General features: G+C 48.7%; 1 protein-coding gene across 2 annotated transcripts in view; it reads right to left on the reverse strand.

The window, feature by feature from the left end:
• The window catches only part of BMP6 (bone morphogenetic protein 6), a 144,969-nt gene extending 133,121 nt beyond the window's left edge, over positions 1-11,848 (reverse strand). For both annotated transcript variants that reach the window (XM_027958445.3, XM_027958444.3), the window contains exon 1: positions 10,417-11,848. In XM_027958445.3, coding sequence (XP_027814246.1) covers positions 10,417-11,026 — 610 coding nt within the window. In that variant the 5' untranslated portion in view covers positions 11,027-11,848. The remainder of the gene's footprint in view (positions 1-10,416) is intronic.
• Positions 11,849-23,502: the final 11,654 nt, after the last annotated feature.

Below are 23,502 nucleotides of genomic sequence, written 5' to 3' on the forward strand. Positions count from 1 at the left end.
ACCACTGAAAAAGAAAAAAGATGTAAAAGAGGAAATAAAGGCAGTGGGGTGGCCAAATTTATTAATGGGAGGAAGAGGAGAAAGAGGCAAGAGCATAGAGGGGGAAAGCAAGTCCCACGGGGTGCCACTCGCACGCTTGAGCCGTCCAGACTTCCACCTCTAACAGTGATGACACGTAGGTGCTGTACGACAAACAGCCTCAAGCCAGCAGATATGCAGGCAAGGTGAGAGGGGTTGGTGAGAGGGGTTCCCAAAGTGGTATGAGGGGCTTCTGCCCTAAAGAGACCCCAGCAAAATGCAGAGGCCGGTTCCATGGCCTTTGGGAGAAACGCAACTCTCCAAATAGCTTCAGCTGAAGACACCTGTGCATCCTCCTTACCTTACCCTCCGTAAGCCTTTTGGCTCAGACTTCTGTCCCAGATGATGCTGGTGGCACAGTGGGTGAGAATCCACCTGCCAGTGGAGGGGACACGGGTTTAATCTCTGGTCCAGGAAGATGCCACGTGCCAAGGAGCAACCAAGCCCATGTGCCCAACTACTGAAGCCTGCATGCTCTAGAACCCATGAGCCATGGCTAATGAACCCACGTGCTGCAGCTGCTGAAGACCCTGGGCCTAGAGCCCACGCTCTACAGTGAGAAGCCACCCCCGTGAGGAGCCCGGGTACCACAACGAACAGTGCCCAATCCCCGCAACCAGAGAAAGTCACGTGCAACAGTGAAGACCCAGCACAACCAAAAAAAATTAAAGTTTAACAGGGGAAAAGACTTCTCTCCCACCAGAGAGAGAGCGAAACCACCGTGAATACTAAGTCAGGTGATATGGAAGCAAGCTGAATTCCTCAAACGTACTGACACAGCCCTGTGCCAAGCTCTTCTTTTTGAGAGGTTTCATCTCCACAGGGATGTGTCAGGCAATAAAGGAGTTGTGTAGCTAGAATTGAAAAAATACCCTAATCACACAGATAGCTGACTCAAGGAGAACTGGGGAGAACTCATGAAGGGTCTCACCTTACGATATTTGAAAAGAAATGCTCACAGGTCCCCAACCTACCTCAGATGAATCGCCAGCAATTTGTTCAACAGCACTCTTGAGGGTTACCATGTTACTTGATTATTGCCTTTTCTCATTATTTACCATTAATCGGTATAGCCTTTTCTCACGGAAAACAGTTCAAAGCAAATGAGCCTAATCTACAAAGACCACTGGTTTATGGAGTCTCTGTTAATTTTAATCTGATCTAAACAGTCTCTCCTGAGGAAACCTTTTCAAGTTCCCTGATCCTGCCACTAAGGGAGTAAAAGGTATTTTTGGGAGCTTCTCAATCCAAAACTCACACGAAGTTTTAACAATATTTTTTTCTTTCTTTCTGAAAGCTTGAACCCCTCTCGCCAATAACATTCCCCCCCCCAATTTTTAATAATTTACAAGCACAGAATTCCTGATTCTTATCCATTCCTCAGGCTGCTTTCTTTTACTCCCCCAATCCCGCCGAGCACGGATCAAACAGGGCACAAGCCAGGGAGAAATTTAATCGCTCGTATCTCTGCCTGAGGGGTTGTCTAGGTACTATGGTGACAGACACCTCACTGAAAGCATGTGGAGGAAAAAAGACTTTAAACTCCTAGACTTATAAAAAAAAAAAGAAAGAGAGGGGTTTCTAATGGAATTGCTGTCAACGCACAGAAACACAAAATAAGGCCGACATAGTCAATCAAAACTACTCATATACTGATGGGATAAAGCTGCCCAAACAATATTCTTTGATGGTATTTTCTCTTCCCCCAAACTCTACGTTGAATTTTTGGATTTTTATTGATTTGCTTTCCCAGCTAAATGTACAGTTTCTCCACAGATTTTTAGGTGAAACTACTCCATATGATACCATAAGCATGGACACATGTCATTAAACATTCATCCAAACCCACAGAATAGAGAACACCAATGGTGAGCAATAATGCAACCTATGGGCCTTGAGTGATACTATGTCCACGCAGGGCCATTGACCGTAAGCTATGCACCAGTCTGGCGGGGCATGGTGGTCCTGGGAGGGGTTGGACGCAAGTGGAGGTATGGGAGTATGTGGGAAATCTGAGCTTTTCACTCAGTTTTACTATAGACAGACTGTTCTAAAAAGTATTTTTACTATGCAGCTTCTCTGCTAATTTATTCGCATAGAGGTATGTTCAATAACATCTGGGGGGGAAAAAGTGAAACTTTTAGCCCTTCATGGTGTAGTTTACAAAGCTCTGTCTTTAGGGTATGTCAATTCGTAGATTGAAAGGGGAGGTGGGGAGAAAGTAAGCAGTCTCAGAGATCAAGGTCGATTATAAAAATCTCCCAGCCACATCAGCATAGAAAATTACCCAGACGAGGCAGTGGTTAGTTCCTGCTCTCCCGATACGCAAGTCAGAATTTTCTGCCAGCCCATGTTCGTGAACAGGAAACCAACAAGACTGTAAACACAGGAACCACCACCAACAGACACAGATGTGAAGGGCTGGAAGTTCCACTCTGGACAAGGTGAAAAGGCTAAGGGGCAGCGGAGTCGTAATAAAGCTGTCAGCTGGTTTCAAAGTTCGGCGGAGAGAGGGCTCCTGGGCTGTGCCGCCTGCCTGCTGAGAAGTCAGCCTGCTCCTCCCCCCTCGGACCGCTCAGATGATGAGAAAACAATCTGAACATCAAGTTAGCACGACGGAGCAAGGACGTCTGAGGCGTGGGACAATCCCCGACCTATCTGGCAGGATCAGAAACCAAGGGCGTGTGCCCATGAACCCAAGGGCCAGGAAGGCTCTCCCACTCGGAACTAGAACCTCATTCTGCAAAAATGCTTGCAGGGGAGTCTTCAGCCCAGTCATCTGGGACTGGGTTGGAGATAACTGGACCGTGGGGACCCATCCAGGAATTACCTGATGCAATTTAGATAGCATCTCTATTATGGACCCAGTCTCCTTAATAATGGACATGGGCAGGGCAGGAAGAGAATCAGAGCCTGTGAACATCAGTAGAACAATGCCGCTCAGGGCAACGTGGTTTTCAGCTCATTTTTGGAGAAGAAAACAACTCTTTAAGGTCAATGGTCCTTCAGCATACCAAAGAGGAGGATATTTATAGAGATGCTTAGTTGTTTTTTTTTTCCTTCTTTTCTAAAAGCAGAGTTCTAGGAGAGAATGCTATCCACTATAAGAAATTCCACAAAATTCCAGATCTGGGCTCCCCACCTCTTGCCCTGGGCTGCAGTCCTGCATGCTTTTAATTTCTCCTGAGTTATCGACTCACGTCTGACCAACAACGCCACGGCCCTATTTCTCAGATGCTTTAGGCTCTCTCAGTGGCTCTGTTGGTCGTTCCTCAGCTTGAGACGCACCGGCAGTGCAGAGGAAGTGGGCCTGAGTACCTCTCACAAGTGTAACTACTAACAGAAGAGATGACATGAACCTTTCACGCTGTAAATTCTAGGACCTATGGACAGCACAGGTGGGTCGATCATCCCTAGCTGCCAATGGATAAAGGAAATCCAGCTTAAAAAAACAGGTTGTCCACTGCTGGGCATGTTCCTCCAGAAAGGCGATGTCATGGAAGATAGCTCCGTGTCTGCAAGCCAGCTCCAGGGTCTAGCTTCATAAGGAGGCTGAAATTCTACCTACTGACAGTGGGAAAAAAATAATTGCAGAGGACAACATTTCCAAAACACTAGTAAGTGGAGCCAAAAAGTCCAATCAACTTCAGCAGACTACAATGTCTTATTTCTAAAGCTTGGAGGAGGGGACTAAATTAGGAGTTTCGGATAAACATATATATGCTACTATACATAAAATAGATGACCAATAAGGACCGACAGTATAGCACAGGAACATACTAGCTATCTGGTAATAGCCTATCAGGGAGAAGAATTCAAAAAAGATACATAGATACATATACATATATGGATAACGGAATCATTTTGCTCTACAACTGAAACTAACGTATCACTGTAAATCAACTATACTTTAATGAAACATTTCTTAATAAAAACACAAAAAATAAAACTAAAAACCATTAAAAAATAAAAATAAAAAACTTACAGAGGAAGACAAACAGGTATAACTGCAGTTTCAAGAATTTCTGGCATGCGCAAGACTGTAGAGGTTGATACACCCCCGGTTGTTTAACTAGCTTTCATGAAAACAAGACTGGCTTTCCTTCTTAACACAAGTGTCACCACTATCCTAAATCGCCGGGAGGATTAGGGGTATTTTCTGGTCCCAAGTTTCCAGAGGACAAAAGGTGGAAGAGAGGAGAGCCAGGAGGTAAGGATATTATGAGTAAATGTGCTTACATGAAAGCAACTCAGCTGTCATGACGAAAACAGAGATGAAGACAGAACACACCGGCTCTTTGTGGGGAACACAGAAGGGGAGGAGAGGATGCCAGCTGCGCCCACACCAGCCCCTGGGAGACACCATGCGGCCAGGACAGCTATGTCATCTGCCTGGGACAGGCTGGGTAGACTGATGGTCTGGGGAGGCAGGGGACGCAGGTGAATGTGTAACAGCTGTTTACACGCGTGGGCCTTTCAAGGGCTCAGCTCGTAGCAAGCGTCTACACTGGTTTCTACTCCTTTTACTCACACTTACGGAAGCTTGGACTACTCTGGAACATGATGATCTGATTAAAATATTGCCCACTTGTCTTCCCACTGCTGCAGGCACCAAAGGTGATGTCACAAATTTAGACAAGAGGAAAGAGTGAAAAACCAGAATAAGGCTCAAATGGAAAAATTAAAAGTGCAATGTCTTCATATTAAGAAAAACAGAGCCCCCCATGGAATAATCCATTGTTAAACACAGGATGGTAAACAGGAGAGGAGAAAGTACCCAAAGCTGATTAATTACCCAAGACATGGTACTGGCCTCACTTTCCTAACTCAGCTTCGTAAACAGACGGGAGAGAGGCAAAGACGAGAGCGGCTGGTCATCTGAGAGTCTCTGATATCCAGTATTCACCCTCTCACTCCCATATCCAAGGAAAACGTGTGAAACCCAACATTCAGAGTAGCCAAACTCTGAAGGCACGGGGATGAAGCAATTACATGCTGAAGAAAGTGCTGAACTGTGGGGATTTTTTCACTGACACAGATGTTTATATCACTAGGAATCTTGCCTCTATGCGAATCAGAGGTAAGTTCTCAACAGAGGAACTAAGAATGACTCAACACATCTAAAAAGGATTTATACCCATTCTTAGAAGGACATTCAGAGGAAGCACCATCTGAGAGCTAAACAATGGTATCTGCTTGCCCTTTGATCCAAGTTTAAGAACATTTTGTACAACTTGGTTGAAATACCACTGAATTTCACATTTAGTATTTGAAATCTCTTTAGGGGACCAGCCACTGCTTTTCTGAGCCACACTCTTGCAATCAAGTTCTTCAAACTATTTTTGCTGTGAATAGCTTGCAGGCATGGATTTATTTTCTCCTAACAAAAATCTTCCTAAACACAGGCAGCTTAAATGAAAAATAGGCCCACTGATCATATAAGAAAAAGACACAACAGTGTATCTGGTTACAAATCCAAGGAAAGAGTACTCCATTTTTCTTCTAATTTATGTTTCCCAAGAGTAATTTTGTTCAGAAGATTGCCAGTATTTTTAGTACAATAAGTTTCTTGTTACTTGTAGGAACACATGCTGATTCCTTTTTCTGACCATAACTTGAGTTTTTTGTGTTTCGTTTCTTTTTTTTTTTTTTTTTTTCCATTTTATCCTAGCATCTGTGGGCTTCCCTGGTGGCTCAGCTGGTAAAGAATCTGCCTTCTATTCAGGAGACCTGGATTCAATCCCTGGGTTGGAAGATCCCCTGGAGAAGGGAAAGGCTACCCACTCCAGTGTTCTGGCCTGGAGAACTCCATGGACCGTATGGTCCATGGGGTCGCAAAAAGTTGGACACCACTGAGTGACTTTCACTAACATCTGTAGATCAATACCTCATTAAAGTCTGAAACGCAGAGATTTAACTAAAACGTTGCACTACTCTCAAACGTAATGCTTATTATGAATTAACATACACATGGGTAACTAATAGAGAGGTGTTTAATAAAGCCTGAAAATATACATCAGATTATCATGAATCTCAGACACTGAGATTACCTGTCTTCACTTACCTCAAATGTTTTACTTAATAAAAATCGTGTAGGTTCTTGTTTTTCACCTAAAACTATCACAACACTGTTAATCAGCTATACTCCAATACAAAAAGTTAAAAAAAAAATCAAGTAGGGACTTTCCTGCTGGTCCAGTGGTTAAGAATCCACCTGTCAATCCAGGGAACATGGGTTCGATCCCGCATGCCTCAAGGCCGCTAAGCCCGCTCGCCTGTGCTCTGCAACAAGCAACCGCAACCACTGCAATCAGAGGCCCCTGCACCAAACAGAGACGCCCCCACTCACTGCAACTAGAGAAAGCCCATGTGAGGCAATGCAGACCCAGCTCAGCCCAAATAAATACATTAAAAAGTTAATAAAAATCAGTATGTCACTTGTAAATGAGCTAAATCAGATGTCCCCTAAACAGATTAGTGAAATACAAATTTTAAATGAATATGTCTAGTTTCATTCCCTCTTGACTAAGCACCTTCAGTATGCTCAGCATTGCATTAGGAACTTAGGTTACAACAGTGGATAAGCCTGGTTACTTTCTGAGGCTGATATCCTAGAGCGGAGACAAACAAAATGAGTAAGCAAATTTTAAAGGAAAAAAAAAAAAAAAACCAGCACTCCCTGTGATAAGTGAAACCAAGGAAATAAACAGGGTACAGTGACCATAAACAAGTGAGAAGGTGGGGGCCACACCAGTTTCCACCAAGTGGTTAGAGAAGGTTTCTTCTCAAAGATGAGTTTTAAGCTAAGATCTGAGACAGTTCAGGATACTTCTCCAAGGTCACCTGACATTGGCAGGCTTGCTTATCAGGCTGCCAAGACATTTTCAGCATTAGGAAACAAGTAGGAAAAGGCACCCATGGCCGGGATTGAATGCAGGTTAACGAGCACCCAGCTTGCCTGGCAGGCACTCTGCACACCAGCCGGTTAGAACGAAAGAAGTTACACATCAACAGACTGCTCACCCAGAGAGTGTAAAACCGTCAACACAAACAGCAAATGACCGGCCTTGGGGATATGCAAAAGAAATGTATCCTGTTGATTCATACTTCCTGATGATGCCTCTCTGACTGACAAGGCTCCAAGCATTTCCAATGCATTTCATGAATAAGTTACTCCTCTGTCCCAGGAGGATGTTTACAACCATGTAACACATTCCCTTAGACCCAGTTTGTAACTTACTCTGTAACTTTCAGTTTGTAACTTACCTAACTCAGTAGGTATATAAGAACACTTCAAAACCCATCCTGCCAACTTCTGTAGGGTTCTTTAGTCATGTAATGCAGTAACTAACACGCCATGGACAGGGAGGAAGAAATCTGTGGATTGTCTCAGCACCCTTAGAGAATCCACGTTGCGAAGCAATTACTGAGCTTTCCAGGTGGCACTAGTGGTAAAGAACCCACCTGCCAACTCAGGAATCATAAGAGCCACAGGTTCCATCCCTGGGTCAGGAAGATCCCCTGGAGGAGGGCACAGCAACCCACTCCAATATTTTTCCCTGGAGAATCCCCATGGACAGAGGAACCAAGTGGGCTGCAGCCCATGGGTCGCAAAGAGCTGGACACAACTGAAGCGACTTAGCACAGCACAAGCAATTACTTCCTTAAAATGTACTGTCCTAATGATCAAAGCTATGATAATCAGATTTCATCACATTTTTAGCCTCTCATAATAAAATCCTCCTTTCCTACTGCTAAATGGATTAATATTAAATAGCATTGTCTGAGTGGCAGGCGACATGGCTTGTGACTTGGATTCAACTTACCTGGAAAGGTTTTCTCCTCTACCCATGTGGAGTCCAGAACCGCATCTACAAATAGCTATAACTTGCAATCAGAAAGTCTAAGAAGGGCTTGGGGCAGAACTCCCTACCTAGGAGTCTCTTTTGTTTCATAACAGCCTGTCCCTGGCCTGAAATGACACTATTATTGAGTTCTTTTAGAGTTTTTCAGTGCTATTTTTTGAATCTTTAAAAATCTTTCTGAAAAATCCCTAGGGAATATGTTAAATGGTTGTTTTTGCAGGATAAGAGTTGACAGCTTCAAGCAGTGTGGCTCAGAAGCCACGTGTACCTGTAGACCTGGAAAGCTCAGAAAAGCAAGCAGTGAGAATTTGGAGGTCACTAAACAGCGAATGTCAAACTTTACAAACTTGCCTCAGGCCAACTTACAATTTCAAATACCAATGGTTCCCAAACATTGGAATCACCTGAGGATCTTTAAAAAACATTGATATCCAGCTTTCAGCCATGCATTGATTTCACTGATGGGGGTACCACCTGGACATCTAGGCCTAAAAGCCCTCCAGGTGACTCTCATGTATAGCAATGTTTGGAAGCCACTGACATAAAGAAGCATTGCTGGTAACTGCTTTCTGGAGTGATTTGATTGCCTTCAGAGGTCAGGATCTCCCATGCCAGGGCTTCTGGACCGTGGCCACTAAGATTCTGACTTAACTGCTCTGGGGAACAGCCCAGCATCACGTATGCCAGGTCAAGAACCACGACCTTAAGCCTAGGAACTGTTTTCTGGAAAGTGTGCTCCAACTGTCCCTGAAGAAGTCACAAGTGCTATTCTTCCCACTTTGTTCAAGTTGGGGATTACCCCCAAAAGGCAATGAAACATTTCTCCAAGGGAAGAAATTTAGGGGATTAGAGGAGGGGGGTAATGAGGGCGAGGAATTTACTAAGACAGAAGCAGCAGAGATGTTAGAATAAGGAAGAGCGCTGGTGCCTCTCCGGTGCCCCAGCTTGACTGACTGGCTTGAGAATTTCCTTAGAATACTTCTTGGAGGTGGCTCCACCTTGGCTTTGATCCCAATAAATTGTGAAAACTCCTGTCCAATCAGAACCCGTGGCGCTGCAAGGAGCCAGACAGGCAGGCCTGGAGCCTCCAGTCCCTGTGAGATTCTGCGTCAGGAGTTTCCCAGGAGGATGCCTGCACCCCTCGGACGTCTGCGGTCTTGCTCCATACCTTCCGGAACCCCGCCCCTCCGCCCCCGTCCTTTCTTCCCCCAAAGCTCAGCGGAGTTGATTCTCTCCTTGAAAGACTTATAAAGGACTCGCTTAAGGTTTTTGACATGGGGGTTGTCCTTAAAAGACGGACGTCTCCGACGTGGCTTGGAGACGCGGGAGCTGCTCTGGCAATGCCTGCAAACCGACTTCGGGGCCTGGGCAGAGCCTCACGTCTCGCCTCGGAAGGGAAGTCCGCGGAGACCCACCCCACCGTGCGGCTGCGCCCGCTCGGGTCGTGGCTCCTGTGCCCCACTTCTCCCTGCCTAGAGCGCGGCCCCTACATCGCTGCGTCTACGCTGAGTCAGTTTATGAATGAAGAGGAGCGCAGATCGGAGGCACAGATTCTGGGGAAAGTCCTCCTCACGCCGTTCTCATTTACAGATACGAAGACGCGAGGGGGAAAAGCTCTGACTCGGTCCGGGTTTGCCACAGAACATTTGCGGCTGAGCCCGATTTAGCCGCCCTTGAATTTCCATTCTGTTGCCTGGCAACCGGTTCAGACCAGCTCCCGGCCCAACCCCAGCCCCCAACCCACACCCTTTCTCTGCCCGTCCAGCTTGGGCCGAGCTGATCAAGAGTTCAGCCTTTGAGGGCTCGGGCCAAAGACATGTGAGCGAGGGTACTAGGGGAGCGACCCCAAGCCCGCGCGAGCCCAGACTCGCCGGGGCTGGCGAGCCTCCCGCGGTCCTTTCGGGACTTCCTTGTGCATCCCTCCTCCCCCAAATCGGTGGACACTACTTCACCACAATCGTCAACTTTTCTAAAGTTCTCAGCTGCTCCCGGTGGGAGAACAGGCACTCAAGAGAGTTGAGGACGCCGAACCAAACAGGAGGGGCAAAGTGTTGAAGCGCCTTCTCCGTCCCAGCTGGCCCCACTTGGGCCGGACTTTTCTGCCACAGTCGAGTTAACGGGGCCCGAGCCGGGCACCAACTGCGAAAAGCGCAGACTGTGCTCGGGCGGCTCGCGGAGACGCGCCAGCCAGCGCCGCATTCGGGACCCAGCGCCCCAGCCCGCCCCCGCGCCGCGGCGAGCAGCCAGGGGCTGGGAGCGCACGTGCCGCCCCCTCTCCCGCCCCCGGGCCGCGCAGGTGGTGCGAGGGCCGCTGGCCGGTCCGCGCTTCCCCGCCGGGGCCCCCAGCGCCAGGGGCTCCTCCACCCTCTCACTCCCTGCGCCCCGCGCCCAGGAGACTGGAAAGGGAAGAATGTTCTGGTCTTTACGCTACCCAGCCACCCACCCCGCCCGCCCGCCCGCCCCCGATACTTACCCAGGTTCACAAAGCTCATGACCATATCGGCGTCGTTGAGGAAGGCGCTGTCCTGCGCGCTGGTCAGTGGGGACGCGCCCCCGCCAGGCCCGGTGGCCAGGAGGCTCCCGCTGCCGAGGGGGTGCGCGGCGCCCGGCGATGGGGACCGGGGCTGGGACGCGCCGGCCCCTCCGCGCGGCCCGGGCTGCCGCCTCTCCTCGTCCGAAGCCCCGTCCTCCTCGTCGTCGGCGGACAGGGCGTTGTACAGGTCCAGCATGAAGAGGGGCGCAGACTTCAGCCGCCCGGGCGGGGGCTCCCCGCGAGCTGGCTGCTGCTGCGGGAACACCGGGGGCTGCGGGAGGCCGTGCAGGGGCCGCGGCCGGTGCGGGAGCCCCAGCACCGACAGGATCTCTCTCTGCATCTCCCGCTTCTCGTGCGTCTTGAGCCGCCGGTACAGGAAGCCCGAGGAGGATGTCTGCGGCGGGGGTGGCCGCTCCGCGTGGCCCGGGCTCCCGCCGTCCCCCAGCAACGCCCCCCCGGCGGCGGCGGCGGCGGGCAGGGGCGGGGGCCCGCAGAAGCTGCACAACAGCCCCCACCACCAGCACAGCCACTGCGCCGTCCGCCCCAGCATCCCCGCCGGGCCGGGCGGGCCCCGCGGGCCCCGCGAGGCGTGGAGCGGCGGAGCGAGGCCGGAGCGCGGCCGCGGTGGCCCTTGGCGTGAACAGCTCCCCCCGCCACCTCTCGGCGGACTCGCTTCCCCTTCCCGGCCTCAGTCCTTATCTCTCATGGTTCTCTGGGGCGCCCCCAGTTGCCCGAACTGGAAGGGAGGCGGAGGGGGCGCGATCCCCGCCGCAGAACCACTGGAGGGGCAAGGGGAAACCCCGCACCCCCGCGGAGGTCTGCGGAGGCGCAAGGTCCAGGCCAGGTGCGTCCGAGTCCGGGCCGCGCTGCAGAGGGCGTCCTCGCCCCCGGGCGGGTCAGGGGGCAGTTACTCTAGGGTCTGGCTGCGGGCGCACAGCCCTCCCGGGGCGGCTCACCAGCGTCGGGGGATGCCCGGCATCGCCCCCGCGCACGCCTGCGCCTCGCTCGCGCGGCCGCCGTGAAGTGTACCCCCGCCGGAGGGCCCCGGCCGTGGCGAAGAGGCGTCCCAAGGTTCCAACCCTCTCGGCGAGGCTTGAACTTCCTTCTCGCTCACAAACTCCGCGCCCCTCGGTCTCCGGATCGCCCTCGAGATCTCGGCGCGCTGCTCCCCTGCCCGAGCGCAGGCGGTCAGGATCCTGCTCTCCGTTCCGTGCTGGCTCGGCTGCCCCCACCCCGGCCTAACCCCGGTTCGCAGAAGGGACGGGAGGGACGCGGGCCGGGGCGCGGAGCGGAGCGGCGGCGGCAGCGCCGGAGTTCGCAGGCTCCCGCCTCTCGGAGCCGCGCTGCCCGCAGCGGCCAACGTGGGCTTTCTGGTGCGCCTCTCGCCCAGGTACCGCACTCCAGCCCCCGGGACGCCCCGCCCCTCTGGGGACGGACAGGCCGGCCGCCAATGGAGAGGCGCGCCTCGTCGGTATTTAAATGGACCCGCCCCCTTCTTGCACCCTCCCTCTCCCGGGAGGCGGCGCCTCCGCCGAGCGTAGGTTTCAAGTATAGAGAATACTCGCAGGCGTCCCGGGAGCAGCGACTCAGAAAGGCATCCAGATCATCGGTAGGGAGGACGATCTGATCAGAGCCCAATGGAAACCTTGCTCTTTTACGATTCCATAAAAGGCCTAAACTGATGTTTTTAACTAAATAAAAGTAAAGTCAGCTGTTAAGTCAGTGTCACCTGACTCAGTTGAGGAAGAACAGAAAAATGATGATTTTCCCATTCCTTATTTTCTCTAATTGATGAAATGTAGTCATTTAACAGTCACGTGGCTTCTCCAAGACAGCTGCTGGGACCTGGGGCACAGCTGCGGAGAAGCTGCTCCCAAAAGCCACAAGGAGGGTCAAGTATAAGCCAAGCCCTTCCTCCAGAGGGCCTGGGCCGCAGTATTTTGATTTATGTCTTCATTTGGGCTTCGGCTTTGCTTCTTAGGGGCTTCCCTAGTGGCTCGGTGACGAATCTGCCTGCAATGCAGGAGACCCAGGTTGGACCCCTGGGTTGAGAAGATCCCCTGGAGCAGGGAATGGCAACCCACTTCAGTACTTTTGCTTGGAGAATCCCATGAACTGAGGAGCCTAGGGGGCCACAGTCCATGGGACCAAAAGACTAGGAAACAAATTAGCAACAAAGTACTGGCACTCCACTTCTTAAGCTAGCCCCCAGAAGACAGCCAGTGTAATTAGATCCTATAATAGAAAAACGCACCCCCATCGCCATCTTCTTGGAAAGGTTTTAATGCTTCTCCAGTTTGTCTGTTAAGGTTGCATCTTAATGTATTGAAATGCACTCTATTTCACACAAAGCCAGATCAGTAAAACTTGAGGTGAAGTGGTACAGGTAATTTCAGTAACTGCAGGGGCTTGGCATGTTCCCATTATAGACAGGGCCCTGAAACTCTGGTTGCTGGGAACATTAGACAAGATCAAGCACGTAAAAAGCATTATAATTTTATGGCAGGCTCACTTCTCAGCTAAAGACACTGCCCCTCCACCCAAACACCGCCACCACCATCTGCCATCCAGGATGCAAATTCATTTGCTCTTCCCATCCAAAAATGCCAGTTATTGGTGCATCTTAAAAGGAAGTTCTTGTAAAACATTTTGATCTTTTATCTACCTGGTGAAAACAGGTGCCTTAGAAATCAATACTGACCTGGCTGCCTTGGTTCACAGAGTCCAAGGCATTTGGGAGCCAGACCAACCAAATACATAGAGCCTTATAGGATTTATGATCTTATGGAATCATGAGGTTTCTGCTGATTCACGCCTTATAAGCATGTTTACCTTGTTTCAAAGAATCTGTTTTGAATAGGAAAATGTCTTTACCTCCCATCACCCCCACCACTCACTGGATTGCTCTTATCTGTTGACCTGTTTCAGCCCAGACACATTGGTCTTTAGGATAGACTTTGGTTTTACAAATGTCCTATAGCCATTACTCTCGGGCAGGACAACATCAGCCACACTGACGGCCAATCTCTAACCATCTGCAGGGGTTGTTTTCATCTGAAAAGAGGAACACATCAATCCCTTGGTCTGGGATTCCAGGCCCCTTTGAATTCAAGAGCCTCCATCTCCCTCTTTCTTCTGCTGGGACCTGTTAGCAGCGTGAAGTCGTTGCAGCCCCCAAGAGCTCTGATTCAGAAGATGTGAAGTCTCAGCAAGTGCCTGTGGGCTTCCTCCTTTCTCGAACCCAGACACGCCCTCTTAAGACTTCTAGTGAGACACGAGAAGAGTGAAGCAGCTCCAGCCTGTCAGGACAGTGGGGAAAGCCCTGGAAAGCCAAAGAACCCTGAGCATAGGGCACTTCAGGAGGCCTGTGCCCTTCAGCACACAAAGGCAGACCATGACTCGTCCGTTGCACATGCACCTATTACATGAGCCAGAGGAGAACTCAGGCAAGCACACCACCGTCACCTTTTCTCAGACACTTGGTAAGAGGTAGATGGACCTATACGACCTGGGTCTAAAACGGCCCTTAGTGATTTGTAATCAACGTCTGTGCAGCAACCCTGATTCAGCTCTGCCATGGGCTCCACCAAGAAGTACTCTCAGGTCCTGTTGTGAGATGCTAGAAAAAAGGGGGTGCCTCCCAATGACAAACACAAGAGCACACGACTCTCTTAAGAGCCAGAGGGGAAACATGGCGTGAGATATGACAATGTTCATAAAGACGGTGACATTTGACCAAGGACCACAGAAGAGGATGCGCTCTCCTCACATCTCCACCACCCCCTACATGTGCATATGTTTGTCAGAAAACACTCCAACATGGCCTTGGATCTGTTAGGGGAAAGAGGTATAAAGAGACATGATTCTGAAATTTTCATACAGTCAAAATTGGGACCACTGCTTCTTCAAGCCAATCTCAACTCCAGGTGCATAAGGGACTCCAAACCACCACCTCACCCCCTCCCTGCTTCTCTGACCCCTGCCCATCACTCACTCCAACCCTCCTCCAGGAGACCCAAGACTAGGGGCTGGGCAACGTCCAGATGTGATTCAGGAGGGATGGAGGAAGGGCCAGGAACAGGTCTGCCTCTCAGGGTCGGCTGGGCTGTATGATGGAGGGAAATCAGAGGGAGCTTCGCCCCCTGCAGGACACCAGAGTATCACAGCCCCTCTGCTCTGTGGGCCTGGCCTGGCTTCGTCAAGTTCTCTGCAATTCTCCAGAACATCTGGGTGGAAAGACGAGGAATTCGGTCAAGAAGCCGGATGTGGAAGCCAATCCATATCAAACATCTGGCGGCTTGGCTGACATTTCATGCAGATGGCCTTCCGTTTTCTGGAGGAGGTTGCCGGTCCCAGCCCTGCCCACAAAGTAGGGGACTGAGGAACCCCTGCCGAAAAGCAAAGGATTGCCCTGTGCCTTTGGTGACACGGGGGTAGGATGGGAATCCTGTACCCAGGGGTCTGTCAGGGCACAGGGTAGGTCACAGAACAGAGTGTTTGTTAGAGCAGTTACCCATGTTCCTTTCATGTTATGAGGATTTCCAGTTTACATTCATGACTCACGTGACCAGGTAATTTCTATTTTAAAAAGATGCTGCTATTAATTTGGCACATCAAATATTCTATACTCTATGCTTTCCTTTGAATTATATTGTTAGCAATAAACTGCAATTGCAGTCTTTGATTTGTGTACTAAATCATACGTGGGCCCCTCTCAACTGACTTTTGCAAGATGTAAGTAGCTGCTTTTAGAATTAATCTAACATAGAAGCATTGTAAGATATGCTGCTCTTGTGTTTAAAAGCCTGAGGTCTGGTGGCCTGGAATCCTTGGGCAGCTCCGCTTAAAATAGTACCTTTTTATCTTCTACATCCCTGTAAGGATTTGAGTATGTATTAACTTGAATTTCTCAATAAAATAATTTGCTCAGACTTTCAAAATGTCAATTTGGAGTTGCGTGAAAAGGAAATATGGTAAGTAAATGTTTGCAGAGTATGAGAAATGAGAATTTGAGAGTTAAATAAACATTGCTTCTGAAAGCTACACCTGTAAGGCAGCCTTCAAAATACAGGTCTCATCCAGAGGTCTGTGGTAACACTTGCATTCACTCACACTTTCCTTTTACTGTCAACTATTCAAAAATGCTGGGCATTCACACTTCAAAATATCAGGCAAGCCATCATATTTTCCTACTCGTGAAGGACATCTGGTGGCAAAGTGAAAAACTAATACATAAATCTGCTTCCAGAAGAATTTTCCACACTGTAACCCAAGCGGCAAACCTGGTACTTGTATGCGTGTGCCTCAGACTTTTCTCACCAGCTCACATCTTTATCATCCAAGGATTTAGACGGGTTACCCTATATCAAGCCACAGAATCTTTAGAAACATCCAGAAGATTCATTTTTGAAATGTTCATTGGTTAACTGACATGAGCAGACTAAACTTTAATTTTTTTTTTTTTAACTGAGTTAAACAATGCTTAACACAGTCCCATGACTAGCTCTACTATCCCTGGAGTTTGGTTCCAAGAAATCACCGAACATTAAGTTCCACTGGGCGGTGCCTGAGGTCTCTGAGCTCCACCCGTCTGTGGTTCCCTCTGGATGTGTCCCTGGTGTGTCAACCAGAAGATCCCGTGAAAATATAACATGATTTTACTCCCAATCCTTTTCACTGGTAGCGCTGTAAGCAGTGTGGGGCGGGGGGCAGGGAAAACCACACTGTACTGGGTAAAATCAGGTTAAAATGAAAACCAAGGCTGTCTTTGAAAGAGGAAGAGAAAGTCTAAGATGTGTACCAATGGGAAAGCACACATTGATACTAACCGTTATTGTCGTTTAGTTGCTAAGTCGTGTTCCACTGTTTGCAACCCCGTGGACCGTATCCCACCAGGCTCTTCTGTCCATGGGATTTCCCAGGCAAGAATACTGGAGCGGGTTGCCATTTCCTTCTCCAGGGGATCTTCCCAACCCAGGGGTCAAACCCACGTCTCCTGCACTGGCAGGCAGATTCTTTATCACTGAGACATACAGGAAACTTGATACTAATTACCCAGCCTGTATTCATGCATTCATTCTTCTGACAAATATTTGAACGACGTATATTGAACACCCTCATGTGCCAGGCTCTGTTCAAGGTTCGGGGACACCAAAGAGTCAGATTTTAGAAGGAGAATACTGACAATAATAAAACTAAGAAAATATATTCAGGTAGGCAGGCTATTGTGTCTGTGATTTAGCCCTCAGTATTCCACCTGTGAGTATGTTTCTGGACATTGCAGAGGGGACTTTGCAGACAGAATTAACTTTGCTAAGCAGAAAGTAGGAAGAGTACCCTGTAGTAACCAGGTGAACCCAATGTAATCACAGGGGTCCTATAAAGCAGAAGCGAGGGCTTCTTTCCTGGTGGTCCAGTGGTTAAGAATCCACCTTGCAATGAAGGGGACACCAGTTTGATCCCTCGTCCGGGAAGGTTCCACAGAATGAAGCCTGTGCGCCCCAATGACTGAACCCCACACTGCAGCTGCTGAAGCCCAAGCTCCTAGAACCCGTGCTCCACAGCAAGAGGAGCCACCGCGATGAGGAGCCCGCCCGACTCAGCCAAGAGCAGACCCCTCTTGCCGCAACTAGAGACAGGACTGAGGGCAGCAATGGAGGCCCGGCGCAGACTAAACAAACTCTAAAGTATATACATAAATCTTTATTTATACAAAGAGCAGGAGAGGGAGGAAAATTAAATAGAGCAGCCTGCAAGGGACTGGAGTCACCTTGCTGGCTTCGAAGGTGAAAAGAGCCAAGAGCCATGGGTGCAGGCGCCTCTAGAAACGAGGGCAGATCTCAGGTGACGGCGAGAACAGGAATCTAATTCTGGTTTCTGTCAGCAACCTGAATGATCCTGGGAGCGGTTCTCACCCAGAGACTCCAGGAGGGAGCCCTGGGCAGCTAGGTCCTTGATGTCAGCCTTGGGGTGGGTGTGGGGGACGCCCAGAGCAGAGGAACCAAGGCCACCAACTGCCCGCCTAATAAGTTTGTGCGGCTTTAAGCCACTGATGCTGTGGAATTTTCTTGCATGACAACAGGAAACTAGTAAGTATGTACTATAGCGACAAGGGCTGTGGGAAAAAAATCAAACAAAGGAGAGGGGGTGGGGAGTGGGGACAGCAAGGAAAGGCTTCATTGAGAAGGGAACCCTTGAGTCCGGACCCAGCAGAGGATAAGAGAATCAGCCTTGAGGCTATCTGGTTGAAGAGATTTCTGGGCAATGGGGAAACAGGACGTGCAAAGGCCCTGAGGCAGGGGCATGCCTGTTGTGTCTGAGTGAGAACAACGAGGCCAGCAAGGCCAGCCCAGAGGAGAGAGGGGATGACAGTGTAAAACTGCGTGAGGTCTGCAGGGCTCAGGGGAGGAGCAGACATAGGGGACAGACTTACGGACACAGCGGGGGAAGGAGAGGGTGGGGCGAACTGAGAGGGTAGCGTTGACACGTGTACATTACCAGGTGTAAAAGAGACCGCCAGTGGGGATTAGCTGTACGATGCAGGGTGCTCATGCCCAGTGCTCTGTGACAGCCTGGGGCGGGGGGATGGGGCGGGGGGTGGGAGGAAGGTTCAGGAGGGAGGGGACACATTGACTCCTGTGGCTGATGCATATGGACGTATGGCAGAGACCACCACAACCAAGGAAAGCAATTATCCTCCAACTAAAAATACATACAATTTCATAAAACTCCCCAAACAAATACATCAGAACCCCACGGAGGTGCTATTTATAATGGCAATGGGCCTGATCACTTTCATCCCTCTCTTTTCTCTCTCTTTCAGATGGGGTGAACTCTGCTGTGCGTCCTGCAGCTCAAAGGCTCCATCATCTCCACTCTACCAGAGCCCATCTGGTGAGTTTTTTTATTTCTGTAATTGTATTCTTTCCATTTGGTTCTTTTTGTTTGTTTGTTTTATATAACGTCTGTTTCTTTGCTGATATTTTCTGCTTTTTCATTTGTTTCCAGGGAATTTGTAATTGACTGTGGAAGTATTTTTCAGGACAGCTGCTTTGACAGCTTTGATGATTTGGGTGAGTTGAGGTCGTCTGACATCTGAGTGATCTTCGAGGTGGCGTCGGTCAGTAAGTTGGGGCTTTCTTGACTCTTGGCCTGGCAGGTGGTTTGGGGGGTTTTGAGCGGGTTTTCCGCTGGGGCTTTGCTTGTCGTGTGTATTTTTGTTTTGCACCCTGGCACTCTATCCTGTCTCCAGTTTCTGTGCATGCATGCTAAGTCACTTCAGTTGTTCTCTGGACGGTGGCCTACAGACTGCAGCCCACCAGGCTCCTCCGTCCATGGGATTCTCCAATCAGGACTACTGGAGTGGGTTGCCACGCCCTCCTCCAGGAGACCTTTTCAATCCAGGGATCAAACCGGCATCTCTTATGTCTCCTGCATGGGCAGGTGGGTTCTTCACCACTAGCGCCACCTGGGAAGCCCATGAGACTCTGGGTCCTATTTACATGTTCTATCAGGCAGTTGCCCTGCCTAGGTCTATCAGGCAGGTGCTGGCCTCCTTTTGTAGGCATGGCTGGTTCCAACGCCAACTGAGTTTTTAGAGGCTTTGTGGTATCGTCATCTGCATGGTTTGTCCAGTGCTGTTGGAGTGTTCTCATTCATGTTAGCGCTGCCTGAAGGGCCAGTCTTCCCCACACAGACCCCTGGGTGTCTCTCTGTGGGGTGAGAGTCCTTTGGAGACAAGGACTGTCTCTTGGAGTCAACTTTTAAATACCCATATACTAGTGATCTGCAGCCAAATGTTGGTTCCAGGACGGTTCCCACCAACGACCACATCAGTCATTTCTATCGTTGTCATTGGGATATGGAGCCGGTGATTTAATTGATTTTAACAAATTCCATGCAGTCCCAAACACAAATAAAGGTGGCTTAATTAAAACACAGGACAAATAGGAAGGACTTACCCTGATGGTCCTGCCAATACATGGGACACAGGTTGGATCCCTGATCCCAGAAGATTCTGCACGCCGTGGGGCAACCAAGCCTGTGATCCACCCCTACTGAGCCTGTGCGTCTAGAGCCTGCGTTCCTCAACAAGAGAAGCCACTGCAATGAGAAACCCAAGCACCCTAACCAGAAAGTAGCCCCCACTCACCGCAACTCGAGAAAGCTCACGCACAGCAGCAAAGACCCAGTCCAGTTCAGTTCAGTCACTCAGTCATGTGCGACTCTCTGCGACCCCACGGACTGCAGCACACCAGGCCTCCGTGTCCATCACCAACTCCCGGAGCAGCCAACAAATAAATAAAGAAATATTTTCTTTTAAAAAAAATAGGAAAATCAAAAATTACTAGATTGGAACCAAGTCATCAGGCAGATATCTAAAATCATAACAGAAATGAAGCACTGTATTTAGCTCAGAGATGCCTCGGGGGCAAGACAAAAATGGAAATGGTGGATTATATTGTTCTCATAGTTGAGTAGAAAAATGCAATGATATCTGGAGAAATTTTTCTTGCACTGAATCCTCGGAGGATTTTTTAATGTAGTTCCTTCTAGAAATCAGTCCTCTGCCTGTTGATGACTGCATGCTTATTTCTCCTTTGACGGAATAAGCCAAATCCGCTCCAGTAAGACTCGTACTTTATATTCCAAAAGTAAGCAGGCACTGCTGTTTGGGATTCTGTGTGGCGTTTTGTGTGGCGTCTGAAACACACCAGGGAGTTACTACTAGCAATGTGCAAAGAAATCGTGTCTGCGTTTGAGTACAATTTCTGCAAGTATTTTTCCATGATGAGAATACGGGACAGGGCAGAAATTTCAAACACACCTGAGGTACTTTTACCCGGTAAGTTTCTTGTTAAAGAATCACCGAAGTGCTTGATTTCTATACACCCTGACGGCTCTGTGTTTACAAAGCCAACAGCCCACGCAGGCCCCTGGCTGCCTATGCTCATGTGACGAGACTGGGGAACAAGAGGTCAATGAAAGATCTTGCCGAAAAAAATTTTCACCAAATTTCCTGCAGAGGCTAGTGAATTTACCCTTTAAGCAACTGAGCTAGGGTGGTAGACAGAGCAACTCACAAATCAATAACTTTTCAGTTGCCCTCCAGATACGCAGCCTGGCTAGCATGGGCAACAATCACTACATCTCACTGTTACCTGTTCTGAAATCAAGACTACTTTTCTGTATCCCAGCCCTTAGCACAGTGCCGGGCACATAGTAAGGTGCTAAGTCAACATTTATTCAGTGATAGAATTTTATTGGTTAACAGCTTGGGTGGGAAAAGAGAATGCCTGAGACATTTTCCCATCACACACTTTCTCTACCATGAGAAGATCTCAAAACATAAGAAATTATGTGCATTCATAATAGTTAAACTAAACTGTAGCCAATGATAATAAATATTACACTATTCACTAAATATAAGCAAAATGTCAGACCTTTAAGACAACATGATTCTCTTCCCACACAGACATTAGCATGGGATCACCAAAGCTAATTTTAGCAATCACCTCTACTCCTTAAATGTGTATAAATCACACTCATAAAAATGAGACTTTCATACAGAAATAAAACTAAAATTTGCCAATACACCTCAGAGTAAAAATGTTATTTAAGGATTAGTAAAACATTTATTTTCCTAGCATGTGAATAGGACACTTGTTCTCCTAATTTTCCTTCACGTCCCTCACCAGAACTGAAGCTTCTGACATCTGGAACGGATTCTTTCAGATGCACGCATACACCTGTTTCAAATCCAGACGCCCCAGAATCCGTGCAAAAAGAGCCTCCCAGACAACACCAGTGGAGCAGGCCTCCTGTCAGCCATGCACTTGGCCAAGGAAGGACAGCCCTCCCTCCTCGCCGTGAGACGGGAGCTGAAGGGGAGATTCTGTAAATGCTGCTGTACTCTACTTTGTCGCTCAGTTGTGTCTGACTCTTTGCAACTCCATGGACTGTAGCCCGCCAGGCCCCTCTGTCCATGGAATTCTCCAGCAAGAATACTGGAGTGGGTTGCCAGGTCCTCCTCCAGGGGACCTTCCCAACCCAGGGATCGAACCCAGGTCTCCCGCATTGCAGGCGGATTCTTTACCTTCTGAGCCACCAGGGAAGCCCATTCAATTAATGAAATGATCCTATTATCACTTACAGGCTCATGGAAGTATGTGTTTCATGGTAAGCCTTTTACTGTAATTACCTTAGTTCTAGGTCGTTTTCTCTTTTTATCAGAGAAACTCAAGACACATTCTTTTCAAGACTGCTGTGTTCTAGTTATGCAAGAATCAGAGGGCACTTTCCTGGCGGTCCAGTGGTTAAGACTTTGAGCTCCCAGTACAAGGGGCCAGGGTTCAATCCCTGGTCAGGGAACTAAGATCCCATATATTGCAGCAAAGCGTGCATGCTGCAACAAAGACGGAGAGCAGCCAAATAATTAAATAAAAGTAAAAATATGCATATACATATACATAAATATATAAAAATCAGTGCTAGAAACCCACTGTACAACCTAATGCCTCTGGTTAGCCATACCCTCTGTGTGTGTGTATGTGTGTATGTGTGTGTATTGTGCTTAGTCGTGTCTGACTCTGCAACAATATAAACTGTCACCCTCCAGGCCTCTCTGTCCATGGGGGTTACCCAGACAAGAATCCTGCAGTGGGTTACCACTGCCTACTCCAGGGATCTTCCCAACCCAGGGATCGAACCCAAGTGTCCCAAGTCTCCTGCAGTGGCAGGCAGATTCTTTGCCACTGAGCCATCGGGGATTTCCTTAACCATACCCTATCGTGCACTTAAAGTTTTACTGAGGATAGATCTCATGGTCTGTGTTCTTACCCAGAAAAGGAAGGCAAGGACATACGGAAACTTTTGGAGGTGGTGGAAACGTCTTTGACCTTGACTGTGGTGAAGGTTCCACTGGTGTCTGCACGTGTCCAAACTCATCGAACGGCTTATACTGAACAGGTGCAGCTCTGTGTAGACCAGCTATACTTCAATAAAGCTGGTTTTTTAAAAAGTGATCTGAATGATAAGTCGAGACATATCAGACAGGATCGTGAGGAATTCAGACCATCAAAGGATAAAGGATAAACCACCCCCAAAGGGTTTGAACCAAGGAAAACTGACTCTGATACTGTATTTTAAGCTATTTAATAGGCTGCTTTGCAGAGCATAAAAGTAGGAAGGCCCAGAGGGGAATATTGTAGTAAGCCAGGTAAGCTGCACCCAAATTTGTGACCTATGGAGACTGTGAGATAAGAAATGTTTGCTGTTTTCCGCTGTTAAATATCAAGGCTTTCTGTAGCAACAGAAAACTAAAATGGAGAAGAAAGTGAGGAACAGAAATCTTGATCAAAAGAAAGCTAGAGAACTATGGTTAGGATTGACAGTGTTAAGTAACCAACTTACTGAGACGCCTCAGCTCAACGGGGTCGAAATGTAAAACATCTTACATTTCTCCAGCCTTATGCCTTCAACTGTCTAGTCCCCATTGGCCCTTCCTTAACACAGCTGGGGGAGATTTCATCACTTGCCACTCACTCTCAGTTGAGAAGTTCATACAGTGTAGCGCTTCAGTGTCTTTACTAAAAAATGTCAAAATAAGATTTTGAAGGAGCATCCCACGCCCATTATTGGATCCACTGTCTGCATAACCAGTGGTCAAAACCTTATAATAATGTTTCACCAATCTTATGGTTACTGAAAGGGGAAGAAGGGAGGGATAAATAAGGAGGCTGGAATTAACATATACACGCTGCTGTGCATAAAAATGGGCTTCCCCATTGGCTGAGCGGTAAAGACTGCTTCCAGTGCAGGAGACGTGGGTTCAATCCCTGGGACGAAGATCCCCTGGAGGAGGACATGGCTACCCACTCCAGTATTCTTCCCTGGAAAATTCCATGGGCAGAGGAGCCTGGTGGGCTACAGTCCATGGGGTCACAGGAGAGTCGGGCACAACTTAGGAACTAAACAACAATGTATAAAGTAGATAACCAACAAAGACCAGCAAAGGGAGCCAGTTAG

This window comes from Ovis aries, chromosome 20 (genome assembly GCF_016772045.2).
Source record: "Ovis aries strain OAR_USU_Benz2616 breed Rambouillet chromosome 20, ARS-UI_Ramb_v3.0, whole genome shotgun sequence".
Classification (NCBI taxonomy): domain Eukaryota; kingdom Metazoa; phylum Chordata; class Mammalia; order Artiodactyla; family Bovidae; genus Ovis; species Ovis aries.